This window comes from Eriocheir sinensis, chromosome 12, assembly GCF_024679095.1.
Source record: "Eriocheir sinensis breed Jianghai 21 chromosome 12, ASM2467909v1, whole genome shotgun sequence".
Classification (NCBI taxonomy): Eukaryota; Metazoa; Arthropoda; class Malacostraca; order Decapoda; family Varunidae; genus Eriocheir; species Eriocheir sinensis.
In genome coordinates, this window is record NC_066520.1 from 7,733,727 (window position 1) to 7,759,855 (window position 26,129).

Consider the following 26,129-nt stretch of genomic DNA (forward strand, 5'->3'; position numbering starts at 1 on the left):
TTTTTAGTGTTTCTTCTTATGAGGAGACCATACAATTTCCTCATATTCCATCTTTGGTCTAATCATAGTGGTTATTATCTTTTTCATGATATCTTTATCCATGTAGTGGAATGCTATTCTTATATTTCTTACCATTCTATACGTGTCTCCGAATATCCTATTTACATGACTCTCTGACTGTTGATTATCTTGTATTATCACTCCCAGATCTCTCTCTTCTTGAACTTTTAATATTTCTCCATCTCCCATTCTATATGTCCATTTTGGTCTCCTTTCACTCTTTCCCATTTTCATTACACGACATTTTTTCACATTAAACTCCATCTCCCATTTCTTACTCCAATCCCAAATCTTATTTAGGTCTTCTTGAAGAATTTCACAGTCTTTACTATTTCTTATGTGTCTCAGCAGTTTCGCATCGTCTGCAAACAAGCTCATGTAACTATTTACTTTCTCCGGCATATCATTTATACATACAGTAATCCCTCGTTTATCACGGGGGTTCGGTTCCAGAACCCCCCGCGATAGGCGAAAATCCCCAAAATAGCGACCTTATATTTATTGTATTATTTATATAATTTATATATTATATTTTATATATATTACTTATATAAGCACGCATATCTCTGTGAATCTTGCCTCAGCCCATGTGAACAAGGTCACCCAACCACTAGTTTCTCGAGAGATTCAAAGTTGGCTACATTTCACGGGAAACTCATCGAAATTCTAGTCAGAAACTCGGTCACCAACATATGTCGGTTACTTTTCTGGTCAGTAAGTTGTGGTCACAAGAAGAAGAAGAGCGTATCAGCTGTTCAGTTCAGTAGCTCTCCATGTGTTTATTCCAGTACTGCAAAGAGTTCCACGAAACTAGATAAGCTTGGAGTAATCATTTTGAGCAAGTTTGGGACTTTAGTCTTGATCAAGTGTAGTCATTGCCTCATCCTGTCTGGGTCCTCACTGCCAACCTCTCGAGCATTTAATGGTAGCAAGCTGTAACACTCTCTCCCTTTGTCTCCGAGCTAACCATTGACGAACCAAGAAATGATACGGTTGCCGAGCCAATCAGCGCCCAGGATACAGAACACAGTGGCCTGATTGGTCGCCTCCCATCCATCAGCCAATAGTGTGCCGTGTACGATCACATATGGGGAAAATAGCTCAAGCGGAAGCAGCCGTAGCTGCGTTCTCTATACGTGGGAGTCTGTCAACTCATCTGCTGTACGCTACGTATTTTATTTCAATTTAATATTCTTTTAATATGTTCTTATTAATACTTTCTTAATTTTTTATATTGTTTAAATTTTTTTAGGCTACAAAATGATTCTTTTAATGCGAAATAAGTAAAATAATAAATATATTAATATTCCTCTATACTGCAAAATCCCGCGATATAGCAAAAAATCAGCGATATGAAACAAAATATTTACAGTTCAAAAGTCCGCGATACAGCGAGACCGCGATAAGTGAACAGCGATATGGCGAGGGATTACTGTACAAGGAAAAGTATTGGTGCCAGTACTGATCCTTGAGGCACCCCACTATCTAAATTTCTCCATTCCGATCTCATGTCCTTTACCACTGTTCTCTTTTCTCTTCCCATTAAGTAACTTTCCATTCAGTTTTTCATTTTCCCTTTCAATTCTCTCCCTTTGTCAGTACCAGGTCCAGTCTTGCTGGTTCGTCATCACTCCTGTATCTTGTATTTTCAGTCACCCACTGCATCATTAAGTTTTCCATAGTCAGTTTTAGAAATCTTTCCACCCATGCCATCTCACTACCTCCACCTTCTAATGTTTCCCAATTTACCTCTTTGCAGTTAAAGTCCCCAACCAACAACTCTTTTATTTGCTTTAAGTAACCAACTCAAACACTGAATGGTATCCTCTATCATCGTCTTGTAATCTTCTCTGTTCCATGAGTTTGTTCTTGGTGGTACATAGGGTGCTATTATCATCAGCATTTCTCTGTTTTTATTCTCCAAGTTAACACTCACTATTTCCACCTTTCCTTCTCCAGATATTACTGATTTCACCAACAACTCCTTTCTCGTCATTATCATCACTCCTCCACCACCTTTACCCCTCATATCCTTCCTCCATACATTGTAGTTATTGTTAAACACTATTTGAATTTCCTCTTTTAGCTTTGTTTCTGTTAAACATAATCTTGGGTTCTTTTTCCTGAAGGTAATCTTGTAATTCCAATTTTATAGGTATTATCCCAACTACGTTGGTATACATCACACTCAAACCCTTAGTTGTTCCAATTTTGTCTAGTTTCTGCTCAATTTTGGCTGTTCCCTTATATACCATTTCTTTACCCTGTCCCCCAAAACTCTCCCCCCCAAAATTTATTTTCTTCCTCTTCTGTTCTTGCACTATTTTTCTCCTTTACCTCTGCTTGCATTTCATTCCATTTTTTCCTTTCTTCTTCATTTCTATTTTTCTTCATATATATTTCCTTACATTCATGAAATTCTTTTAGTTTAGTTGTTCTATACAATATTTCCTCTGTTACCTGCTGGGATTTTAATCTTAATTTCATTGGTCTCATTTTACCTTCTACATAACGACCCAGCCTAACAATCTCTTCCACCTCCTCCTCAAGGTTATGTAATTCTTCATCATTCAGATTCTTCAGTAGGTCCTTCACTGATTTTAGTTCCTCCTTTTCCCTTCTTGGTTTAAACGTTATATTCTTTTTTTTCATTCCAAATATTATTACACTCTTTTTCTTGTCAGCCACATCCCTTACTAAGTCTTCATTTTTTTTCAAAACCTTAACCACCTCTTTTCCTATATTTTCATTCCTTTCTTTTAGTTGCTTTTTAATTACCTCCTTAAAGTTTACATTGACTTTTTCATGATTTACTTTCCAGGTCTTCATTTCACCCAACACTTCCTCTCACTCTCTCTGTTCCTCCTTGTCCACTATTGCTTTCAGGTCTTCATTTTCCTTTGTTACTACTTCTAGGCCTTTCTTCATCGTTTTTTCATATTTTGCAAACTTCTCTCTCAACTCTTCCTTTTCTTGAACTAGTTTTTTTTCCCTGTCTTCTAAATTGCGTACTCTTAACCGGAGATTACTGTAGTTTCTTACCTTGTGTGTCCTCCTCCTCTATGTACTTTACTTTTCCAATCCACTTGTCTAATATCTTTTCCATCAGCAGCACTCTTTTGTACAAAGCCGACTCTTTACTCCCAAAACCAGAGAAACTAGCATCGTAACTTTTGTCTTCACTCTCGTCACTAACCCACACATCTGTCTCTTGTACCTTCTTTTGTGCTCCATCTCCTCCTCTTCTTGGTGTTATCCACTCCATATCATCATCCCTCCCACTCATCCTACAACAGCTCAAATAAGAGACGGGCTCAACCCAGAAACATTGCCCAGACCCCGCAAAAACACAACACAGGCAGCAGACAAAGTCAGCTGATGGTTCAGCACAGGTAGTCAAGGGAGCTCCCGTGTCGCACGTCCTCCTTGGTCTGTGGTCTCAGTGTGTGTGTGTGTGTGTGTGTGATCCTCAATTTAACTATTTATAACTTCATGAGATTTGCCTTCCATCCAAAGCAATATTTTGTATAATACTGTAAATAAAGGAGTAAAAAGTTCAGTGAAGGTCCAATAATTTTCTATTACAATTTATGGAAGACAAAACAAATAACACCAAATTAAGTAAGCAAATTGGACTTGTAATTTTGTTTTATATACACACATACACGTGTCTACATCTTGTGTGTGTGTGTGTGTGTGTGTGTGTGTGTGTAGGACAGGAGACACCAATCTAAAGCTGCCTAAGTCTGTTGTCCTGCCACATAAGACAGACACTAGCCTACACACCCATTGGGAGGTGGGAGAGGCTGAAGAACAACAACAACAATAACAACTAAAACAGATGACCTACCTTGCTTTTCTATGGCTTTGTTAAGCATGTTGGCTGGGGCTGACATAGTACGCTTGTAGGGCCATTTGGTGCCAAGGGAGGCTGAGAGGGTACGAACACTGGCACTCTGCACTAGCGTTAGAGCATCTTTGGCACGGCTCAGCTTGCGCTCAAACACATCACTTGTCATGTCTGAGTTCCTCAAGTCTGAAAGGCAGGTTTTGGTTACATCAGTTTGTGAGTGTGAAGCATCAAGAAGAACTGCATTGGCCTGACTTTATATATTCCTGTTTATCATACCATCACACGAATTAATGAGTGACAAAACAATGGCAACTGGAATAAAGATGAACTAGTTTTGAGAGAACATTATCTTAATCATTGGAGGCCTTAATACAGCTAGAACATAGACTGAGGTCTACTGTAACTCATTCATAGGCCTTAGCTTCAGTTAATGAATTTAACAATGTCTGTGAGACAGATTCTAAAAGATAATGTCAAACTGTAAAGAGGGAAGGTGTACTGGAGAGCCTCATTCTTGTTGCTGGTTGAGTGCTCTCTAATTTATTTACTTCTACTTACTTTTACTTAACACTGAATAATTAGTCTTATGCTGGAAAACCATTCACATTACTCCAAAATCTACCATTCATAATTTCCAAAGACTGGTTCCATTAGCCCTACTACCCATTAACTGTCATAAAAATCACTTATCTATAGTACAACTACTGTACAAATCTCTAACAGTATTTAGCTTGTTACCTCGAGGGAAGGCAATATCTCCATATTTCTCAAGAGCAATTTGAGCCTCAAGATAGAGAGCATCAAATCGGTTGAAGAAGAACTCCCAGGTAAGAATGCGGCGATCAGGGAGGCGAGAGCTGAGCTGATGGAGAGCTTGCAGTATCATAGGACGGTCCATAATCACACTGTCAAACTGAAGGTGCAGAAGCAAATTATCTTTTGGCTTTGTCTTAAACCTAGATTACCATCGTTGTCCGGAATTCCGGCATGGGGGGTTAATTAGTGTTGTGGAAGGAAATCTGTTAGACCTACGGTGCTCTACGGCCATGATATCTCAGTTGGTATTCTGCCTTTGGTGCGTGAGGTACATTTGTGTTTTTCCTGTGCTTTCTTCCTGAACTGTTCCCAATTGTCTGAAATTTTGGACAAGGATGGAAAATATGACATACCAAGAAAATATGATATATCTGTGCGGCTAAGGGCTACCGAGGCTGGAGCATTTCGGGGAATGTGTAAACTCCACGTGTGGCACAACTCATCACTATCAAGCAACACAGTGATGGCAGTGAAGCCTTGGTTAGAGAGGCAGGCATTTTTTTAAATAATTTTCACACATTTTCTGATTTCTTTTTTATCATTATGTTGTTTTAGTGTAATATGTTAAGTTTATAGGTCCTAGAATTAGGAATGTCTTCTAGTTTAAGTAAAAATTTTGTAACTGAACTTTGTACCATCCCTATATGTGTTTTTATGACCGCAAAAATTGTCCGGAATTTCAGACAACAATAGTAACCACGTTATTCCAGCAGTGATAGTACTCTAGGGTTAACCCGTACAGTGTCGTCTTTTGTCATTGATAGGGGTCATGCCAGGTTGCACTTTTTTCGTAGTTTTTTTATTTGCCCTTAAAAATGTTAAAAAAAATTACAAATTATTTGATATATATATTATATGTGAGGAATGGAACCCTAGATTGTTCATTGTCTTATTTTTCTCCGTCTCAGAGCTAGTGATGTCATACCAGGAAAGGGAAATTTATCTTTAAATTTTTTTAGAGCCTATATTCTTTCCATTATAAACACTTCTCACTACTCTAAAGCGTGAGTAATGTATTAGTACTTCTTTGCATCACAAAAACCTAAAAAAATAAACAGGAATTGTATGTACAAGAAAATGATTGGATGCGCATCAGACAACACCGCTCACTTCAAGGCTGTCTGTACTACAACTGTAGTTCACAAAGTTCAACAAAACACTATGAAGCTTCTGACGATAAGTTTTCAATTCTGATTACTCTGAGCCATAATTTAAAATTCCACATGCCTTGCTGATTATATAATCAAGGAGTAATTACCTATGAGAAAGTAACTTACCTTCTTGTATAATGATTTTTGTTGGAATGCAGACAAATGTACAGAAAGACCCTTTAACATCCATTTAAAAATACGAAGACTTGTCAAATTATTCCTCTTTACTGTCAATGAACAATGTTACATACACAAACAAAAATAAAGGGCGTATAAGCCCTCAAAAGAGCTTGCGTATATATATGTACTAAACACTTCCCTAAGAGGTACGTATATGTACGTACTAAACACTGTACGGGTTAAGATGAGTATTACCACCAGCAAACTATCTACTATATGTTATGAATATTTTAATCAGTGTTATGGTATTGCCTGTAACTTTTCTAAATTGTGTCAATACTCTGAAGCAGTGTTCTTAAAATTTTTCTTCCTGTGATGCATTTTTTTAACTTGTCCGCTGTGGTATAGCCACCAGCATCCAAAGATGGGTAGTGACCACTGTAGTGTCACTGGTTTGGTACAGATATTAAAGTCTGTGACCCAAAACCCCAACTTGAAATAATTTGTAGGCCAAGGTGATATGTGGCAATGCACCATACATGACCCATGTTTAAAAAATAGTCAGTTTAGTTTATCCTCCCTGTCTCTCCTCCAGTGTGTGTGATGGTAAAGATGGCTAATAATGCAATGTACGATGGATTTGGCCGTTTGATTCGTCCTGATTTTTGGGTCACATCAGGGCTGGATGACAGCCTTTGCAAGTAGGTTTACCAAAACCAACCAGTAACAATGATATTTGAGTGAAAAACAAAAATACCATAGACAGTGCCAAGCGAGCTGGCAAGGATAATTCTTCAGGGATGGACTTTTGGACTTGACATCACAGCTTGGGTTACGGCCTTGGTGCCGTTCAATGGCCTGTTGTTTACTAAATCTAACTGATGGCAAATTCCATTTGCCATGACATGGTGTACTATTTCTTGCTCTCTGCTACCTACCTAAATCAGAACTGTTTGTATCTAAATGTAGTTATTCTTATAATTGCTCTTCCTTATGTCTATTTATCATCCACAAATAATGGAAATACATCTAAGAATTAATGATAGCATGATGAAAGAGAGGGTTTTTACTTTTGGCCAATGTTTACATTATGACTAAGCAGCATCACTACACATTATGACTAAGTCAGGACTAAAAATATACTAAGAAATGTTACAATATATGAGTTCATGAATGACATTGTGTAGACTGTGGCCTAGTGTTTTGTAGTAATAGGAAAAGTAGGGAAAAACAGTCTAGCCTTAACAGGCCTTAAAAAATATCATGCTCTTAAGTCACTGGATATTGTCTGTTTACATGCAGTTTTGACTTAGTTGTTATGAATGTCATTTCAGATTTATCTCTAATAGTTCAAAAGGCACATATTTATCAATAAAGATATTGCATTCGTTTCTATCGGTGCAATGTTACCTTACTACTCAAAAAGGGTTTTGGTAGGAAATAGGAATACAAAGTCAATCTCATGCATGTTAGAACAAGTTAAGAATTGGCCAATGAGCATGCAGTACCATCACCCAAGCAATGATAACAAGTCCGTGAGTCCCTCCCTGAAGGATTATCCCCAGCAGCTCTCATGACTTCGACTATAGTGACTGGATGATTATGAAAGGAGAATGCTAATGTACATTCCACGCTGTTTTATTAGTCTCATATTTGCCCCACATTTAGCCATTTCTCAGCCACTCACAGCTTCAAGTTAGCTGAAGCAGGCGAGTCATGACCGAATTGTGAACCTCTTGACAAGTCAAAGAGATATGTTTCTCCTACCTTCTGGTACTAAGTTATCTGTTTGTGAAATGGCAACCCTTAAGTTAGCCTACTGTGACAAAGTACTAAGATGACTCAAACTTTGAAGAACCCTGTCTTATAGCCAGTGGAGGGCACCGCTAACCAAAAAGTTAGCTTCGCTAACTGGTAATCCACTAACTAGAAAGTTAGCTTCGCTTACGCTAAACTGCTTAACTGATAAAAAAATTAGTGGAAGCTAACGCTAATTGCTAACCGCTAACTTTTTATATATGGATTTAGCTTCCGTTTAGTATTTTGGCTCTAAAACCCCGTCTGTCAGTTAATGATGATCTCTTTGGGTTGGCACATGACGCACCAGAAGTGCAAGACATTGGCATTCGTTATATCTCTTGATTTAAGGACAAAGTACTTCCCCAGGTGGGGCCACGGGTTCTGGAACTTCTGGGACTCCTGGCCATCAGCTTGAGTGTCCTCTGCCTCACCCACAGCTGCTGCCGGCTCCCTAACGGGGTCAGCATCCTTAGGCATAACAAAAACGTCCTCACTCGGTCACCTTCCATGACGTCAAAAATGATAAACAAGGTGACAATAATGAACGCGACTACACGATGACACTGTTGTGGCTGAACTGAACAAAGAGCCCGATAAGCAACAGCAACAAGAAGAGAAGAGATAGAAGCCTCCAGTTTATCCTAAATCTGTATATTTTACCCAAGATTTCCCGCAAAAGTACACATTATTTCCTTTTTTCCAACTGACACTTTTATTTTTTATTATTTGAAGTTTATTTCTTGTCAGGTGGATAATATTGAATTCTTGTTATTAAATACCAAGTTCAAAACGTTGGAAATGGAAGATGCATTACCCTAAAATACCCAAAAGTTTCCTTAATAATTGTACAATTACTTTACATTACCCTTTAAATTACCCTACTTTAAGGCGTAATTTACCCCAAAGTGGAAGCCCTGGAATTATTGCGCCATATGGTTCAACTGGTGCTGTGTCTTGCCCACAATGGACAAGAACAAACCTGTATGAATTTTTAAGTGGACTTCAGTTAGCGGAGGAGGAACTACACTTAGTGGAAGCTAATTGATCCGCTAACTGTTTCCAAAATTAGCGAAAACACTAATCAGCTAACGAAAAAGTTAGCTTTGTTAGCCCATACAGCGTCAGATACGTATGACGTACGTACAGGTAACTCTCAATTTACACGAATATTGTGTCCTTGAAGAGGTCATGTAAATCAAAAACAATGTAAATCAAACAAGAGGTAGGTTTCTTTAGAAAAATAAATATTCACTTCATTCAGTGGAGAGAGAGAGAGAGAGAGAGAGAGAGAGAGAGAGAGAGAGAGAGAGAGAGAGAGAGAGAGAGAGAGAGAGAGAGAGAGAGAGAGAGAGAGAGAGAGAGAGAGAGAGAGAGAGAGAGAGAGAGAGAGAGAGAGAGAGAGAGAGAGAGAGAGAGAGAGAGAGAGAGAGAGAGAGAGAGAGAGAGAGAGAGAGAGAGAGAGAGAGAGAGAGAGAGAGAGATATATACATATCACCGAGATATCCACTTAGGCACTCAGCCTCAGCCTCACTCGTGTGAGGACGAAATGAGGGGTGACCATGAGCGACTGGCTAGTATTGGTACCGGTACCGAGCAGTCTGGTACCGGTACCGTACCGTATAGCTGGTACCGTTAGTACCAGTACTGGTACCGGTACCTGCCCACCCCTATTGTTGAGTAGCGTGGCAGCGTGGGTACTGTATCGTTGTTAAGTGGTGCACGGGAAGAACTGAGCTCAGCTGTGTGGCGCGGCGCCGTGTGAGTCCAGTTGCGTGAGGCATCTGGTGGCCACTCCATAAAATATCGCATATAAGTGAAAAAACGTGTATATTAAACATTCATTTGGATTTTGGACCCCGCGTTATTTAAAGAACGCGTAAACCAAACTCGCGTAAATCGAGTTACCTGTACTATTTTTTAATACCACTGAGCGTCAGATACGTACGTCGTACATATTTAATGTATTATTTTTTCCCGTCACTAAAGTGTGTTGAGGGTGATTTTTGTGGTGGTGCCCTAGCAGACTGATCCTTTGGGAATACTGACCACCCAATATATTTTATTTATTGCCATAACTGGCAAGCCTGGCAGCCATTACTCTGGGTACAGTTTTTTATTTTATTTGTGTGGATGTTGTAGGTGTTTTTTTGAGATCATGATGTGGAAATTTAGGTGGTTGGTGATTGGAAAGTGGGTTGACAGTGTTGTGGGTGAGTTATAGTGGGTATACCAACGTCCAGAACCAGCAATTTTGGTAAGGAGGGGGCCACGTATAAACTATAATTGCGTGAGCAAACACTCTTGTGGGCGACTGTACATTGAGTTGAACTATCAAAAAGCTCAAAATGAGTTACTGTCTAACAATATATATAAGTCTGTGCTAAATATGTCGAGAGAAAACGATTTACTCTGATACGCACGTACAATCCAAGAAAGTCTACGGCAATCAACACGACCATTTTGCTTCCCAAATCGACAAAAAATGGCCCAAAACACCGACTTCTAGGCGACGGTAAGCTAAAAAATGTTACATTTCTTCATTTTCATGGTTTTAAGCTGTTTTATAAAAAAATAAATAATAATAAATAAATAAAATAGAAATAAATAGAAATAAATAAATAAATAAAATCGATTTTTCCTCCGACGCTGGGGTGGGGAGGAAATTACAAAATACCAAAACACTGTACGGGTTAATTAGCGGTTAGTGGATTAGCGGAACCATACCCACCACTGCCTGTAGCTACCATCTTCATATCATAACTCCTTTGACATTATTATTTCCACATTTACACTAGTATAATATACAGACCTACCTGCTGCTCTAGACACCAGCAGAGGGCCCGCAGGCCACTATCTGGTAGCGTGGTGAGGTAGAGGTAGGCACGCTGAGCCACAGCCACATTAATATCATCCAGGGAGGAGATGAGGAAACAAAAGGCATGTGCAATGGCTGCCTGTAATCCTGGACACTGGTGCACTGATGACACCCCCAGGAACCGTCCCATCACCACTACCTTTTCCACTGGGTATAGAAGTGGACATAGTTACTGTAAATTATTTGTTTGCCACAGACATTGAATGATAAAATAAAACATTAAAATTAGTTCATATGAAACTGTGATATATTGAGGATAAAAGCATGTACAATATCAAAATAAGTTAATCCATAGAGTGGCTTTCAGGGACTCAAAGTCAGTCTTCTATTAACACAACAGTATTGACATGAAAAAGGTTGTATTTACATATACCAATAACTTTACAATCCTTGAAAGCATTGCCACCCAACCTAACTCACCAGCCTGGAAGCGTATTTTCCAGTCCTGGTGGCTGAAGTGGTTCTCACACAGCTTCCAGAATATGTCAGCACCACACGGCAGAGTAATGAAGTGCAGCAACAGTGCCACACAAACCTCAGCCACCTGTGACCACTCCGCCTCAAGCAATGACCACATACTGAGGGGCAGAAAATGGGGGGTAACTCAGTGCAACTAAGTGACCATGAAGTCCCTACAAGAATAGTGCCAGATAAAAATTGATCCCCTAAACTTGGCACTGAAAACTGATAAAAATTACTACACTACTAGACAAAAATATCTGTACTGTAAAATGAAATAAAGAATCAGAAGACACAACAGAACAAAATTATTCTCATGACTAAGGCACACCAAGTGGTCATGGACAGGTAACTCACATCCTGATGGACTTGTTCTCCTGACACCATATTAAAAAGCCCCGATGATCATTTGCAGCATGAGCCAGTGCCTCCCCATGCAGCACCAGGTATTTGAGGCACTCACAGATGTGGTACAGCACATCCCCGTCTTCATATTCCTCTAACCTCTGTTGCAATGGTAGATGTACATGGATCAAACAGTTAAACTTGCATTCTCTAAAAAGGCGAAGGGTGCGTGGAGACATGATCGAGGTTTATAAATGGATGAAGGGCTTTAATAAGGGGGATATTCATAAGGTTTGGTTGGTAAGAGAACCAGGTAGGACACGAAGTAATGGGTTTAAACTGGATAAATTCAGATTCAACAGGGACATAGGCAAAAATTGGTTTACTAACAGAGTGGTGGATGAGTGGAATAGGCTTAGCAGTCATGTGGTGAGTGCCAATACAATTGTCACATTCAAAAATAGATTAGATAAATTCATGGACAGCGATATCAGGTGGGGTTAGATACACGGGAGCTTAGGTTCAAAGGAGCTGCCTGGTACAGGCCTACCGGTGTCTTGCAGACTCCTACATTCTTATGTTCTTATCAAAGGGATTGGCCTGATGCATATCACTGATATTATTTCCTAACTTATTAAAGAACACATGAATCATTATACAGTAATTTGATTCTTACAAGTCAAGACTTTATTTAATAACATTTATGAACATATCACTAATACGCAAAACTTACCATATTTGACAGCTTATAAGACGCACTTTTTTCCAAAAATATGCCCCTGAAAATCACCCTGCATCTTCTAAGGTCAAGGTTCAGCTTTGGGTCACTGGCTAGTGAAGTTTTAGTGCAGCAATGTCACTTAAACTGCAAACCTCTCCACAAATGTAAACAAGGTGGTGATCGCTTTTACAGCAACTCTTTTCTGAAGTAACAATGTGTATTACAGTAGTACTTACCACTACTTCACTTAAAATGACACCAGTCAGGAAGAAAATTAAGTGACTTAATGCTTGTACCTAAACAAACTAGTGGACGGTTGTACCTCAGACCTGACAACACGCGCAAGACACGCTACGTTTCCTTAGTAGACAGAGATCACTGAGGTAAGACAGACTTTCTTCATAAATCTGTTTAACTTTGTTTGATTGGTAAACACAAACAATATATGGATAATATTGACGATTATCTTTTAACATTCTTACTTTATATACGTGTTCAACAAACATTGAAGCACATTCAAGTTTGAAATTTCATATTTCCTTATGTTTTAAATATGTACTAGAACATTAAGGGAGGGAAAAGTTCCAGCTTCATGGAAAGAATCAAGAACAACGATGATACCTAAGAAAAGCAAGCCTAAAGTGTCAGAATTAAGACCTATTGCCATAACCAATGTATCCTATAAATTGTTTATGTCCATAACAGTAAAAGACATTATTGAAGAACATTTAGTAAGCAACAACCTAGTAAAGGAAAATCAAAGTGGTTTTACAAAAAAAGGAAGAGTAGAAAATAACTTGATGGTTTTAAAATACTGTATTGATAAATACTTTAAAGAGAGGAAACCTTTGTATGTAACAGCTGTGGATTTTGCAAAAGCATATGATTCAGTTAAAAGAGACACTTTAATAAGAACTTTAAAAGAGTACAGAGTGCACCCAAACCTGATAGAGATAATAGCAGATATATACACAAATGATGTAACATCAATAAGAATAGGAAAAGAAGGACATAAAAATGTGTGTAAGCAGTGGCATTAAGCAAGGGTGTACAGCCTCCACTACCCTGTTTAAGATAATAACATACACTATAATAGACAAATTAGAAAAGGAGAGAGGGTTTACAGATGAATTCTTTAAATTAAGTGCACTGTTCTTTGCTGATGATGGATTGTTGATATCAAGAACACAGGAGGAAATGGGAAAGATGATCGATGTTTTAACAGACCTCAGCCACACAACAGGACTAAAGATTAATAAAGAAAAAAATAATGTTTTAATTTTCAACAGAAAAATGCAAATTGAAGAGATGTATGGTATTAAAGTAGCCAGTGACATGAAATATCTGGGCATACAGTAACAAATAAGAGGAATTGTTTTAAAACTCAAAAAGAAAAATCTCTACAAAAAGCAAAGAAATTGGCAAACCTAACTTACCCAATAATATCCCAGAGCTGCAACAAAATTTTAATTGGCAAAACGTATTGGAAAAGTGTAGTATTACCATCAGTTTTGTACGGGTCTAGTATACTTGGGTACACTAAACAAGAAATAAACAAATTACAAAGGATAGAAAACTCAGTATATAGAGCAATATTAGGAGCACCTAGCTATGCACAGATACCAACTTTGAGGGGAGAAATTGGCTCTAGCACCATGGAGAGCAGAATCAGGGGAAACCTTAAGTACATAGAAGAAAATGAAAGTAATGATCTGCTTAGAAGAATAGCAGAAGAAAAAATAAATATACCCAAGGATTACTGGATCCAGACAACTAGAGAATTTTTGAAAAACTTAAAATTAAAACATTCAGATCTGAAGGGAATGAAGACACAAAATTTACAAGGAAAAATTAAGGAATGGGATACAGAAAATTGGAAGAAAGTGGCAGAAAGGTCTAGTTTAAAATTATATAATAAATTTAAGAAATTGATAAAGGAAGAAAAGTTTTATGACAACAAGCCATCATCAGAAATATTATATAAGGCAAGGACTAACAACCTAAAGTTAAGTGACAGGAATAGGCACACGAATGGTGACACAAAATGCATCATGTGCAATAGCGAACTAGAAAATTTAACCCACTTCTTGATCCAGTGCCCAGCTTATGCAAATGAAAGAAAGAAGATATTGCAAACAGAAAGACTCAATACAGAGGAAGAAGAGGACATAATTGGAGAACTGTTATTTAAAGAAGAGCTGATCGAAGAAACCAAGCCAGTGATTATGAAATGTGGAGAAAGAGAGAACCACAAAGATAAATTCTTAGACGCGACCAACTGAGGAGCTGAAAACTGACCAGTGAAGATCATCAGGGAAGCGCCGATACGAAGGCCAAGCTTCCCGAACGACACCTGACCTGACCTGATTACAACAACTAGACTTATGACGTAGAATAATAATCAAATATGATGCACAAACTTTATACCCGTTACCCCTCTGAATGTCACTGTCTCCACCATGTTTGTTTACATCTCAAAGCAATACCCTCGAGTCTCTAAGAAGGACCAATTCTGGTAGGCCCCAGCAAATATTAAGGGTTTTAAATGTAAAGTATTGGGATTTCATAAGGATCTGAAGACATGTGAAACTTTAATAACAACCTCATAGTGGGGAGGGCTACGAAAGTTGGGTGTAAATTCTTCACCTGACACTCGTGTTTCAAACCCATTTATTATATTTTTTTCAAATGCCTGCTAAAATTGGGGGTGCGTCTTATAAGCCCATGCGTCTTATAAGCCGTCAAATACAGTATTTCACAAAAAAAGATATTATAAATGTTTTCATTATGTAACTAAATTATCATGCTAAGTACCAGTAATATGATTTTACTGCTCACTTCAAAATATACCAACATATTTTAGTTCTACTCTTTATCAACCCTATGAAGCAGATGTGACTACATGGGGTCAGGATTGATCCCGGTCTGAGCAATTGGGATGCATCCCACTCAGCTATCACCCTCCAGTTCAAACTGGTCAAAAAATGGGTACTTAAGGAAACCTGGTGATATTAAGCTGCTGTAACCCGGATGTCATTTTCCCTGTCATGAGGTATGTAATGGGTTCTTACCCAACACAAGCTCAAGGGTAGAAGTAATACAGATGAATGCTGATGCAGCGTAAAGCTGTAACATATGCCCCCCCCACCTCCCACCCACCCTTTACCTTAACTCTAATTTATTCCTGATTTCACTTCTCCATATCTTGAATTTACTCCTTCCTCATTGTTCTCTCTGTTCCTTTACTTCTCCTTCATGGTACTTACATTCAGAAGTGTGTGAATCACTTGGAGGTGTGGTGGGAGATCCTGCAGCTTGAACTTGAAGCGGCCCTGAGATGTCTCCCAGAAATCTGACTCTTCATCCTGGTTAGACTGGGCTGTTGGGTCAATGGGTTGATCATCCTCACCCACCACACTAGGCCGTGCTACATTAGCTGTGGCATGAGCTAAAGGAGGAGGAGAAGAAAGATGAAGAGGAAAAACAAATGTCATCATTAAAAAAATAATGTGACAAAAAACTTTATCTGCTTGGTGGTGATATTAACTGGAATAAGAAAAGATAGAAGAATAAATGGATAGATGTAGCAATAAGAAAAGTGAAAAAGAGCAAAAACATACATGGGGACACTTGCCAGTACAGATGAAGGAAGGCACCCACACAGGTAAACCACCTACCTACATCCTCCTCAGTGAGAGTAACTGCTCGGGCCACAGCTTTCACTACATGTTCCTGAGGAATGTTGGGAGCCAAGTCCAGCTCACCCACTGTCTCCACAGTGGCTGTCACAATCTGCAATGCCACACGCAGCATAATAACACTGAGGTGTGTTTAATAAACACTGAACACTCAAGATAAAAATTGTAATTGGTGACCATAAATGTATTCAAAATGAAGTCAAATAGAAATCACCAAGTCTCTGATTTTCTAAGTATGGAGTACAAACAACTGACTCATAAGAAATGAATGATCAAGACTTACAAGCATCCACTACATCAAGGATTTGGACATTACAATTACCTCAAATCTTAAGTCCACAGAAATTCAGTGAACACAATAGTGATTTTTTTTTTAACAGTATGCTATTTTACTTCTATTTAACATTAAAACCTACTCAACCCTTAGAGTATAATTATATAGTACTGCTTTGGTTACCTTATCAATAATCAGTAGTCTTACATTGTATCAATAAAAACTAACCTCTATCAAAATCAACTTGATATTACTTCAAATCCTTGTGACTCGACTTTGTACAACTGGTCTTACCTGGGGCATGTTGGCCATGACAGAGATGAGGCCTCCCTCCCTGGGTGTCGGGAGGTGACTGGGCCGTGGGGACTGGGTGCAGCTGCCACTCTGGGGATCCTGTGTGGTGGAGAGTTCTGGGCTCTTGGTAGTCTGGGATGACTCCACATCTTGAGGAATAATGTCTGCAACCTGGAGGATGGAGTAAATATTATTAATTAATGGTTAACTTTACAAATAATCTACACATTGGATATGATATTTATGAAACCTTCATTGTTTCTTGAGCAACATCATCATTATACCAAATGAAGACTTTCACCATGTTTACCATTTTGTTTCTACATCAATGAAGTGAATTACTCAGAGGTTCAATCATACAATCACCTCAGAACCAAGGTGAGACATACCCTATTGTTCTGAATGGCCATACGAGGGCACAAAAAGGCCACTACATCCATGGCCAACTGGAAAAAGGTGGTGGTGAGTTCACAGGTGGTGCAATCCAGGTGTCCATCACAGGCGTGTGGGGCCAAGCAGGGGGCAGCCAACATGTCTCGAATAAGGATCATGATGGACTGGCTTTGCTCTGCCTCTGTACCTTGGTGGCGCTCCAGCTCCTGCACCTCCATCTGTCCACATAAAAAAGATTAAAGATTTTGTGGGAAATAATAGGAAAAGGGACTAAGAGATACAGAAATGAATACAGCAATGGGTAAAAGAAGAATCAGGATAAAAAAAATCTTTGACTCCCATTTCTCCCCAAGGATTTCCTTCTAAAAACTACCTGCTTATAAAGGACGTCCAGCATGAGAACAAAGCAGGTGAGGATCAGCTGAGGGTTGGAATAGCTGTCCTCAGGGTGATCTGAAGGAGGCTTCTCTTCCTCAGAAAGACCAGAGCTCGTGTTAAGGTCATCCTCCACCACTGGTTCTGTTCAGGGTTGAGAGTGTTGTTAGGACTGTAAGGTAATGAAGGGGAAGCTGGAAAAAAAAGCACTGGTGAGAAAAATACCTGAAAATAGTAATGTACTTATTCAATCTACATGAGTTGCCTAGAAAATAAATCTTCATAATAATACAATAATTTTTTAATAATTGTTTTCCCCAAAGAACAATTTGCCAAATGCATGTGCACATCAGGGTTTTTAATTAAGTGCATCCCTTTGAGTTTCACATGGCTATGCTTGGGATTGTTTCTCTCCACTCAGTGAAAAATCACATAAAATCAAGAGGATTTCATGTTGTACAACTGAGTGGGGATGCTGCTCCAGTGATGAGATGAAACTTTCTGACAAAATAAAGTAGTACAAGATTGTGCAAAAGATTTATACTACACACTAAATGCAAAATCACAAAATAAAGATGAGTTCATGTTGTACAACCAATAGGGGATGCTCTTGAACTGATCAGATTAAATGTGCTGACAAGAGAATGTGGTGCACACCCAAAACAGTTGAGTCTGGCCGGGTGGAGGTGCTGGTCTTCCTGTGTGGGGCTGGGTTGCACAGAGATGACACCCCTTCACTGAACATCCCCAGTAGGAGGTCCATTACAACCACAATGTTCAAGGATGACAGAATCTGAGCGGAAGTAGTGAGATATGAATGAATTAAAAGAGGAGGAAGTTATTGGGACTGAGGCTGACCAGCCTATATGACATACCAAGTTAGTTTTATGACTTTATGCCACAATAGAGTACACTGGGTATATTTAGACTAGTAAGTAAAACAAATCTATGATCTCATTCATGAATAAATTAATATTGAAGATCTTCATAATTTGCTATAATTCATTGCAATATGACATCTTCAGACATAAAATGTATTTTTTCGCTTACCTGCTTCTTATATTAGCATTTACAGTGTTCCCCTATTACCCAGCCGTCTAATCCCACATTCAAAAGAATTTCTGTCGTATTCCACCCTTGGCAACCTCTGGCAGCTCATGGCAACCCTGCCTTGCTCTGCTGTGATTGGCATTCTTTCTTGAAACAATGGTAAGTAGCAGGGAGGATGGGTGAGTTATGTATATAAGCAGCAGGTAAGCGAAAAAATACATTTAATTTCTGAAAATGTAATTTGTTACATAAAACCTGCTTCTCATATTAGTAGATTCCCACATTATAGGAGGTGGGTCATGCCATAGGTGTGGAATACAACAAAGGGTGAATGGATCACATTATAAACTCTGCTTAGTCCCACCTACATATTTAGGATCCACAGACATGGGAGTTTCAAGGAGACTGCGTCCCAGCTTCAGGTAGGGACTTCTGATCTCCGGGATGTCGTTGATGAACCTTGAGTACTTGTACCTATTGAACTTCCACTGGGAGTTTCCTTATCAACTGAAGATCTGGTGTCCAGGGACATGGGTTGAGGAATGCAGAGCCACAAAAACCCCTATGACACCAACTAATGAAATCCCAAAATATAAGGCACCTGCTGCCTTGAGGGATGGTCCCCAGCAGCGATCACTGGACCCAGGGCAGAGCCGTCTCCCTCTTGCCTCTGAATGTCCATAAGGTAGTAGTCTGCAAAGACTGAAGGGTCTTCTGGCAGTCTGCTTCTAAAATGGAGGCAATGGAACTGTTCTTCCATAGAAGCATAGATGTGGCAATATCCCTGATGTCAAGTGCCCAGACCTTGAACAAAGGCCTAAATCCCCGGGAAAAGACTTGTGGGCTGTCTTAATTGTATCCCGAAGAAAAAAGGACATTGCCGCTTTAGACATTGGCCATTTGGGATCCAGCACCGAGATGAAAAGATTCCTAGGCCTAGAGGAGGAAGATGATATTTGAAGGTATTGATGTAGAGCCCGTACTGGGCAAAGCAGACGCTCCTCATCCTCTCTTCCCACGAATGAGGAAAGACTGCGAAGATGGAACTCTCTAGGGATGAGGTTAAGGCCTGTTTCTGTCTTTGCCACAAACTCAGGAAGGTAAGACAGAATGAGATTCTCCCCCTGTGTGGCTGCAACTCTAGATAGGGCATGAAGCTCACCCCCCCTCTTAGCTGTAGCCAGGGCTACCAGATAAAAGGGCTTCCTTGTCAAATCCTGTAAGGATGTCCAATTTAAGGGTTTGAAAGGAGGACATGTTAAGGCTTTACGGACCACGTCTACGTTCCATGACGGAGCTCTGCAAGGTGGATGGTGTACTTGCCTTGAACAAGTCTCTATGACTTCCCGGACAACTCGATCTGAAGACAGATCAAACACTTTAAGGGCAAACATGCCATTTAGCAGAGCCTTGTACCCCTTAATAGCGGAGACGGACAGATTGCAATCCTGTTTTAGAAAAACTAAAAAAATCCACAACTTTTGGCTGGATGGATTAGAGACAGTGCTACCTTCTCTCTTGCACCACTCCCTGAACCTCTTCCACTTATATTGGTAGTTCATAAGAGTGGAATGCCGTTTAGATCTCGCCAGGAATTCTGTAACTTGGAAAGAATAGCTTCGGTGACGGAGGATACGCTTGATAGTTTCTACATGGCTAACTGCAACATGGGGAGAGCCTGATGGAACCTGCAAATATGAGGCTGGCAGAAAAGGTCCCTGCGATGTGGAAGGCGCCGGGGGGAGTCCTCTGAAGCCTGTATGAGATCTGGGAACCACTCTCTCTTTGGGCAAAATTGTGCAGTCAGGATGAGGTTGGTGTAATGAGCTGTCCTCAACTTGTTGAGAACCTTCCTGATCAATGGGAAGGGAGGAAAAGTGTATAGATCTTGATGATCCCAGTTGTACAGGAAAGTGTCCGTGGCTATTGCCATTGGATCCCGAAATGGTGAGACAAAGTTCGGAAGCTGGAAGCTGAGCCTCGTGGCAAACAGGCCCACTGTGGGGTAACTTCAAAGCCTCCACAGTTAACTGCAGATGTCCAGGTGAAAAGTCCATTCTGTAGAGATGATCTGATCCTGTCTGCTAAGGCAATCCGCCAGGACATTGGACGACTCCTTCACGAACTGGGTGAGTATCTGGATGGTATGATATTCTGCCCATTGTAGAATCACTTGTGCCTCTGCATTGAGAAGTCCCGAACGAGTCCCACCTTCCCTAGCTAAGTACGACAGGGCCGTGGCATTGTTGGAGAACACCGCAACAGTCTTTCCACGAATGTACTCTGTGAAGTGGGACAAGCCGAGACAAACAGCTTGAGCTCCAAGAGTTTGAAAAATGCCAGTTAAATTAAGACTAAAATCACACCAAGTAACAGAGGAAATATTGTATAGAACAACTAAACTAAAGGAAATAGATGAATGCAAGGTAATATATATATATAAAGAAAAATAGAAATGAAAAAGAAAGAAAGAAATGGAATGAATTGCAATCAGAGCTAAAGGAGAAGAATAGTGCAAGAACAGAAGAGGAAGTAAATAAATTTTTTTGGAGAATTGTGGGAGACAGGGTAAAGAAATGGTATATAAGGGAAAAGCCGAAAGAGAACAGAAACTAGATAAGACTGGAACAACTAAGGGTTTAAGTGTGATGTATACCAATGTAGATGGGATAATATCTAGAAAACTGGAACTACAAGACTACTTAAAGGAAAAAGAGCCCAAGATTGTGTGTTTAACAAAAACAAAGCTAAAAGAGGTCATTCAAATAGTGTTTAATAATAATTATAATGTACAGAGGAAGGAGAGGAAGGGTAAAGGTGGTGGAGAAGTGATGATAATGACGAGGAAGGAATTACTAGTGATATCAGTTGTATACGGAGAAGGAAAGGCGGAAATAGTGAGTGCTAACCTGGAGAACAAGAACAGAGAAATGATGACGATAGTACCACCAAGAACAAACTCATGGAACAGAGAAGAATATGAGACCATGATTGAAGATACCATTCAGAGTTTGAGTAGGTTACTCAAAACAAACAAAAAAGTCTTGTTAGTTGGGGACTTCAACTGTTAGGAGGTAAATTGGGAAACATTCGAAAGTGTAGGTAATGAGGCGGAATGGGGGGAAAGATTTATAAAACTGACTATGGAAAACTTGATGATGCAGAGGGTGACTGAGAACACAGGATATAGGAGTGATGACAAACCAGCGAGATGACCTAGTGGTGAAGAAAGGAAGGGCACTTGTTACATGAATTAAGATATGTGTGTCCCATGGGAAAAAGTGATCATGGGAAAATAGAGATGGAAACAGGAGGAAGGCATTGAGGAGGATGAATCACATAAAAGAAAAAGGAGAACCTATAGAAAAACGGACATAGAAAATCTTAAGAAATATTATGAAAAACTAAACTGGGAAAAGTTAGCCCGTACAGTACCGGCCGATTTAAATATTTTTGGCTTGCCCAGTATCGGCCAATTTTTTTGGGGGGGGGCTTAAAAATGTTCCGTGATGGGAAAAGTGGAAAAAATAAGAAAAAAAACATATGTCATAGACCTATTTTTCGCAGGAGAACTCCATGAAGTGTTACCACGGTGTGGCTGGAAACGGCCCCTGCACGTGATTGATGGTTTATGGAGGATTTGACAAGTGATAGAGGCCAGGTAGCCCATTTTTATTGCACACAGGTGTAGAATACTCCAGAGAGCATGATTTCATGGGGTATAAGTGTGGGATTTTCAGAATTTTAGCTCACTCGTCATCATCATCATCATTTCATCGACGCCTGCTCCTAGAAGCTCCCACCAGGGGATGGCCACGGCAGAAGAGCTTCCAACTTTCTCCATCCAGACACTCCCTCCTTGCCTGCTCAAAGTTTCTCAAAGATCTTTCCCCCCTCTCCCTAACGTAGTCTTGCACCCTATCCCTCCATTTCACTGGAGGTCGTCCTCTAGCATTCCCTCCCTCTATCTCACTCACATACACCCTTCTGGTCATCTTACTCTCCTCCATTCGTTCCATGTGGCCAAAACTTTAAAGTCTGTAGCATGATGCTTGGCATGTGTTGCACCTCCCTCTGGCTGTGTGGGCTTAACTGAGTCCTCAGTCAGAATGCCCCGGTGACTCACAGCCTGGCCCTCACCCAGGGCCTGTGGGCAGGGGTGTGGATCTGTAAATACACACCTGTCCCTGCCCTGATCACGTTCTGAAGGAGATTCTGAACGTGGTGGAGCCAGGTCTCCCCCGACCCCAGGGCGTGATTGCTTGATCCTCAATGGAACATCCTTGGGTGGCCTAGAATGTTTACCCATGGAAGGAGCAAGGGAGGATGGTGCCTGAGCTAAACCTAAATCACCTCCGGACCTCTCCTGCCCCTGGTTGCCCCCTACCGGCACATCAGTTAGGAGTGACTGCACACTCTGCCTTGTGGCGAGGCTGGAAAGGGGGTTCATAGCGGACTGAACCGCACCTTGAACTGGGGTGAGGAGGTAGCTGGAAGAGAGGCTGTATTAGTAGCTAACCTACTCTCTACCTCCTTAGCCACCATCGCAGACAACATGGCAGGGAGAGAATCTTGTTGGCTGACTTCAGGAAAACCCAGGAAAGAAGCAAACTCCTTGAAGAAGGTAGACATATCCTAGGGAGAATCCTTAAAAGAACTGGGAATCTGGGACTCTTGAATCCTCTGGTCCCACCGATCCATGCACGGAACCACTGTCTAATCCCGAGGGAGTGGGTGACTGAGAATCGTCACGCGAGGCAGGGAAGGGAGTGGGATTGGTCCCAGCCCTTACATTCCCTGAAGAGAGGGAAGATTTCCTCTTAGCTTTATATTCTAGCCTCTTCTGCAATATCTGCTGGTACAGTAGAGCCCCATTTAGTGCCAGAATTAGGTGGATGAACGCGGTCGCGCTAACTGAATTCGCGCTAATTGAATAAGGTAACCAATATGAAAAAAAATATTTGGTGCACATGTGGGTCTGACTTTTGGGTTTGATAATTACTCAAAATAATCAGTCACAAACAAACAAACAAACAAAAAAAAAAAAAAAAAAAAAAAAAAAACTACGATTGGCTGAGCTCTAAAAACAGGCTTGTGATTCGCTGGGATTCCGATGACGTCATCGCCGGCGCTCACCCGGTCAGCGGCCTCGCTGCCTTAAGGCAGTATTACGCTTGGACAACCGGCAAATCCAAATTTTCCGGGTGTGCGTCACACACGGCCAAGGTCAGTTGCCCGTATCCACATCCACAACGTAAACAAAGCACTTGCCCTGTATCAACATGGCGTCGTCTGGTAGAGTAAGGGCTCTCATGGCTTGTGCCGCACATCATGGCGACTTGTGCCGCGCATCATGGTGGCTTGTGCTGCGCATCATGGCGGCTTGTGCCGTGCATCACGGCGGCTTGTGCCGCGCATCATGGCGGCTTGTGCCGCGCATCATGGCGGCTTGTGCCGCGCATCATGGCGGCTTGTGCCGCGCATCATGGCGGCTTGGCGCAATTTTCAAATTTCAGTCGTGGTGGCTGCTCGCGCTAAGTGGGGCTTTTGCGCTAATTATTTTTTTTCTTGGTAGATGGTGGCTCGCGCTAATTGCGGTTCGCGCTAATTGATCTCGCGCTAAGTGGGGCTCTACTGTACTTATGAGCTTGGAACTCCACTCAGCACACTCGTGACACCTGTTGTTTACATCACAGAAACCATCACGAGAGACACGTATCTACAGTGTGTGGGTCGTTGTGGGCACTCCCAAGAACTCTCCTGCAACCAGAAGAAGCACATTCTCCTTGTGAAATGCGAAGATTAGGAATGAGAGACGAAGGCTAAGAAGAGCCAGTGGGGAATCTGTGCTGGAAACATGGCCATGAGGGGGAGACTGCTCCTGCCCGTCTACGACAACCTGGCTGTGGGAAGCCTCGCCGACGCCGACAAACACAGGAGGCGGTGAGAGCAAACTCTCCTGGCAGTGAGGTAACTCAGCCATAAAGCTAGAATGAGAGATCGCTGGACAGTAAACATGAGAAAGTATTTTAGAAAACTTGAGTTCGCAAGGTAGCAGAGGAAGGCAGGGTTGCCATGAATTGCCATAGGTTGCCAAGGGTGGAATACAATGGAAATTCTTCTGACTGTGGGATTAGATGACTGGGTAGTAGGGGAACATTGTAAATGCTAATATACGAAGCAGGTTCTATGTGAAACAATTAGCTTGTGCTGGAAGGTGTTTGCCAAGAACAAACTCCTGGCTACCCTCCACAATCAATCCGAAGTCTCACCTGTAGCCATGAGAGGGTCTGTTCTTGTACATTGGCTGAGGTCTTTTTGAAGCGGAAGCTGATAAACTGGTACATCTGGGGAGCATCAAAACCCAAAGGACTCATATCGGAGTCCAGGAGTTTGCTGAAAATTAATGGAAGAACAAGAGATTACATTAGCAGATAAATAAAGCTCAAAATTTTTTTGTGGTTCTAATTTACCTGATATCAGAAAGGATATAACATAAGGTAGGCAATAACATGATTTAGGATGCCATACTTCAGTGTAATTTTTAATTCATCCCGTTCCTCTTCCGGGATCTCGTTGTGAATTGCCTCCATCCAGTGGGGCATTACTCGGTCCCACACCTGAAGTGACACCAGCTCATGGGTCACCAAGCAGAAGAGACGATTGAACCCTTCCTTGATGTGGTCAGTACGGGTAGCCAGTGCATCCCTAAAAATGGTATAAGTGATCCCTTACTTCTGTGGTTAATAGTGTGCAATCTAGAGATTATGAAAATTTAGAGTAGATATTATTTGTTAACTGATCTTATATAAAATATTTTATAATTTCTTCCTTTCTCAGAGGCCCCAGCATTTATAAATCTCATTTTTACTGTAAATATTTTCTGCAATTTATCAATGACTTCTTTATTTGCTGGCATTGAAGATGCACTTTTACTCTCAAAATAGGACTAGAAAAATTAGCATGTCTTGGACACCAAATGTTGGATTAGCTGTAGGCCTATTGGAAGTTTACAGATAAAAGTTGTTGTTATTGTTGAAGGGGTATGACAGTATAGCAGATCCTACACACCTTGGCAACATCCTGTGACAACGTGGAAACACTTACGGTGCCAGGGACATTCCATGTGAGTTCAACCCCCCCCCAAAAAAAAGGGGGTCGATTTTCTGGGCCCATCTCAGATTTTATTCATATTTGGTAGGCTCATAAATCTCACCGAGGTGAATAAAAACATATAGGTATTAATTTTCTAGGTTGCACCGTTCATGAAGTTATGACACAGTGAAGTTTGACCCAGGAGGTCATTTTCGGGGGGTAATGCGGTTGGTCAGCAGTCAATATCTCAGCTATCAGACCACCTAGAGACTCCATTCAAACACCATTTTAAAGCTCTTGGAGAGCTCTACAATTTAGCTTAGATGACTTTGTCTGTGCAAGGTCAAATAAAAAAATTATGTTGAAGTGTGACCCTTGACCTCACATAGCAAAAAATAGTATTCTTCGATTTATTTTCCAAGAATGTATTTTGCAGCCACACATATAAGCTTCAATGTGCAATAAGTCTTATGCTGTGATTCAGTATGGTTAGGGCAGGGCACCCAGTTGAATACACCCCATCCACTCATTTTTTTTATGAAAAGGGAGACATTTTTTCCAAGAATGTGTTTTGTTGGTATAGTATATATATAAGCTTCAGTGTGCAACAAGTTTTATTATGTGATTCAAGTAGTTTGAATACCACACTGCATTTTGTAACACCAAAAAATGAAATAATTTTCAACACTCGTGTTTAATTCACGAATTACAAGGACCATTTTTTCAACAGTTTTGTAGAGTTTGCCATAT

General features: G+C 40.5%; 1 protein-coding gene across 10 annotated transcripts in view; it reads right to left on the reverse strand.

The window, feature by feature from the left end:
- The window catches only part of LOC126997354 (protein unc-79 homolog), a 236,389-nt gene that overhangs the window by 114,314 nt on the left and 95,946 nt on the right, over positions 1-26,129 (reverse strand). For all 10 annotated transcript variants that reach the window (XM_050858417.1, XM_050858421.1, XM_050858414.1 and 7 more), the window contains 13 exons: positions 24,816-24,992; positions 24,557-24,680; positions 17,892-18,027; positions 17,233-17,378; positions 16,856-17,077; positions 16,467-16,637; positions 15,878-15,992; positions 15,467-15,648; positions 11,492-11,640; positions 11,096-11,253; positions 10,614-10,822; positions 4,652-4,826; positions 3,911-4,096 (listed from right to left, as the gene is read on the reverse strand). In XM_050858417.1, coding sequence (XP_050714374.1) covers positions 3,911-4,096; positions 4,652-4,826; positions 10,614-10,822; positions 11,096-11,253; positions 11,492-11,640; positions 15,467-15,648; positions 15,878-15,992; positions 16,467-16,637; positions 16,856-17,077; positions 17,233-17,378; positions 17,892-18,027; positions 24,557-24,680; positions 24,816-24,992 — 2,150 coding nt within the window. The remainder of the gene's footprint in view (positions 1-3,910; positions 4,097-4,651; positions 4,827-10,613; positions 10,823-11,095; positions 11,254-11,491; positions 11,641-15,466; positions 15,649-15,877; positions 15,993-16,466; positions 16,638-16,855; positions 17,078-17,232; positions 17,379-17,891; positions 18,028-24,556; positions 24,681-24,815; positions 24,993-26,129) is intronic.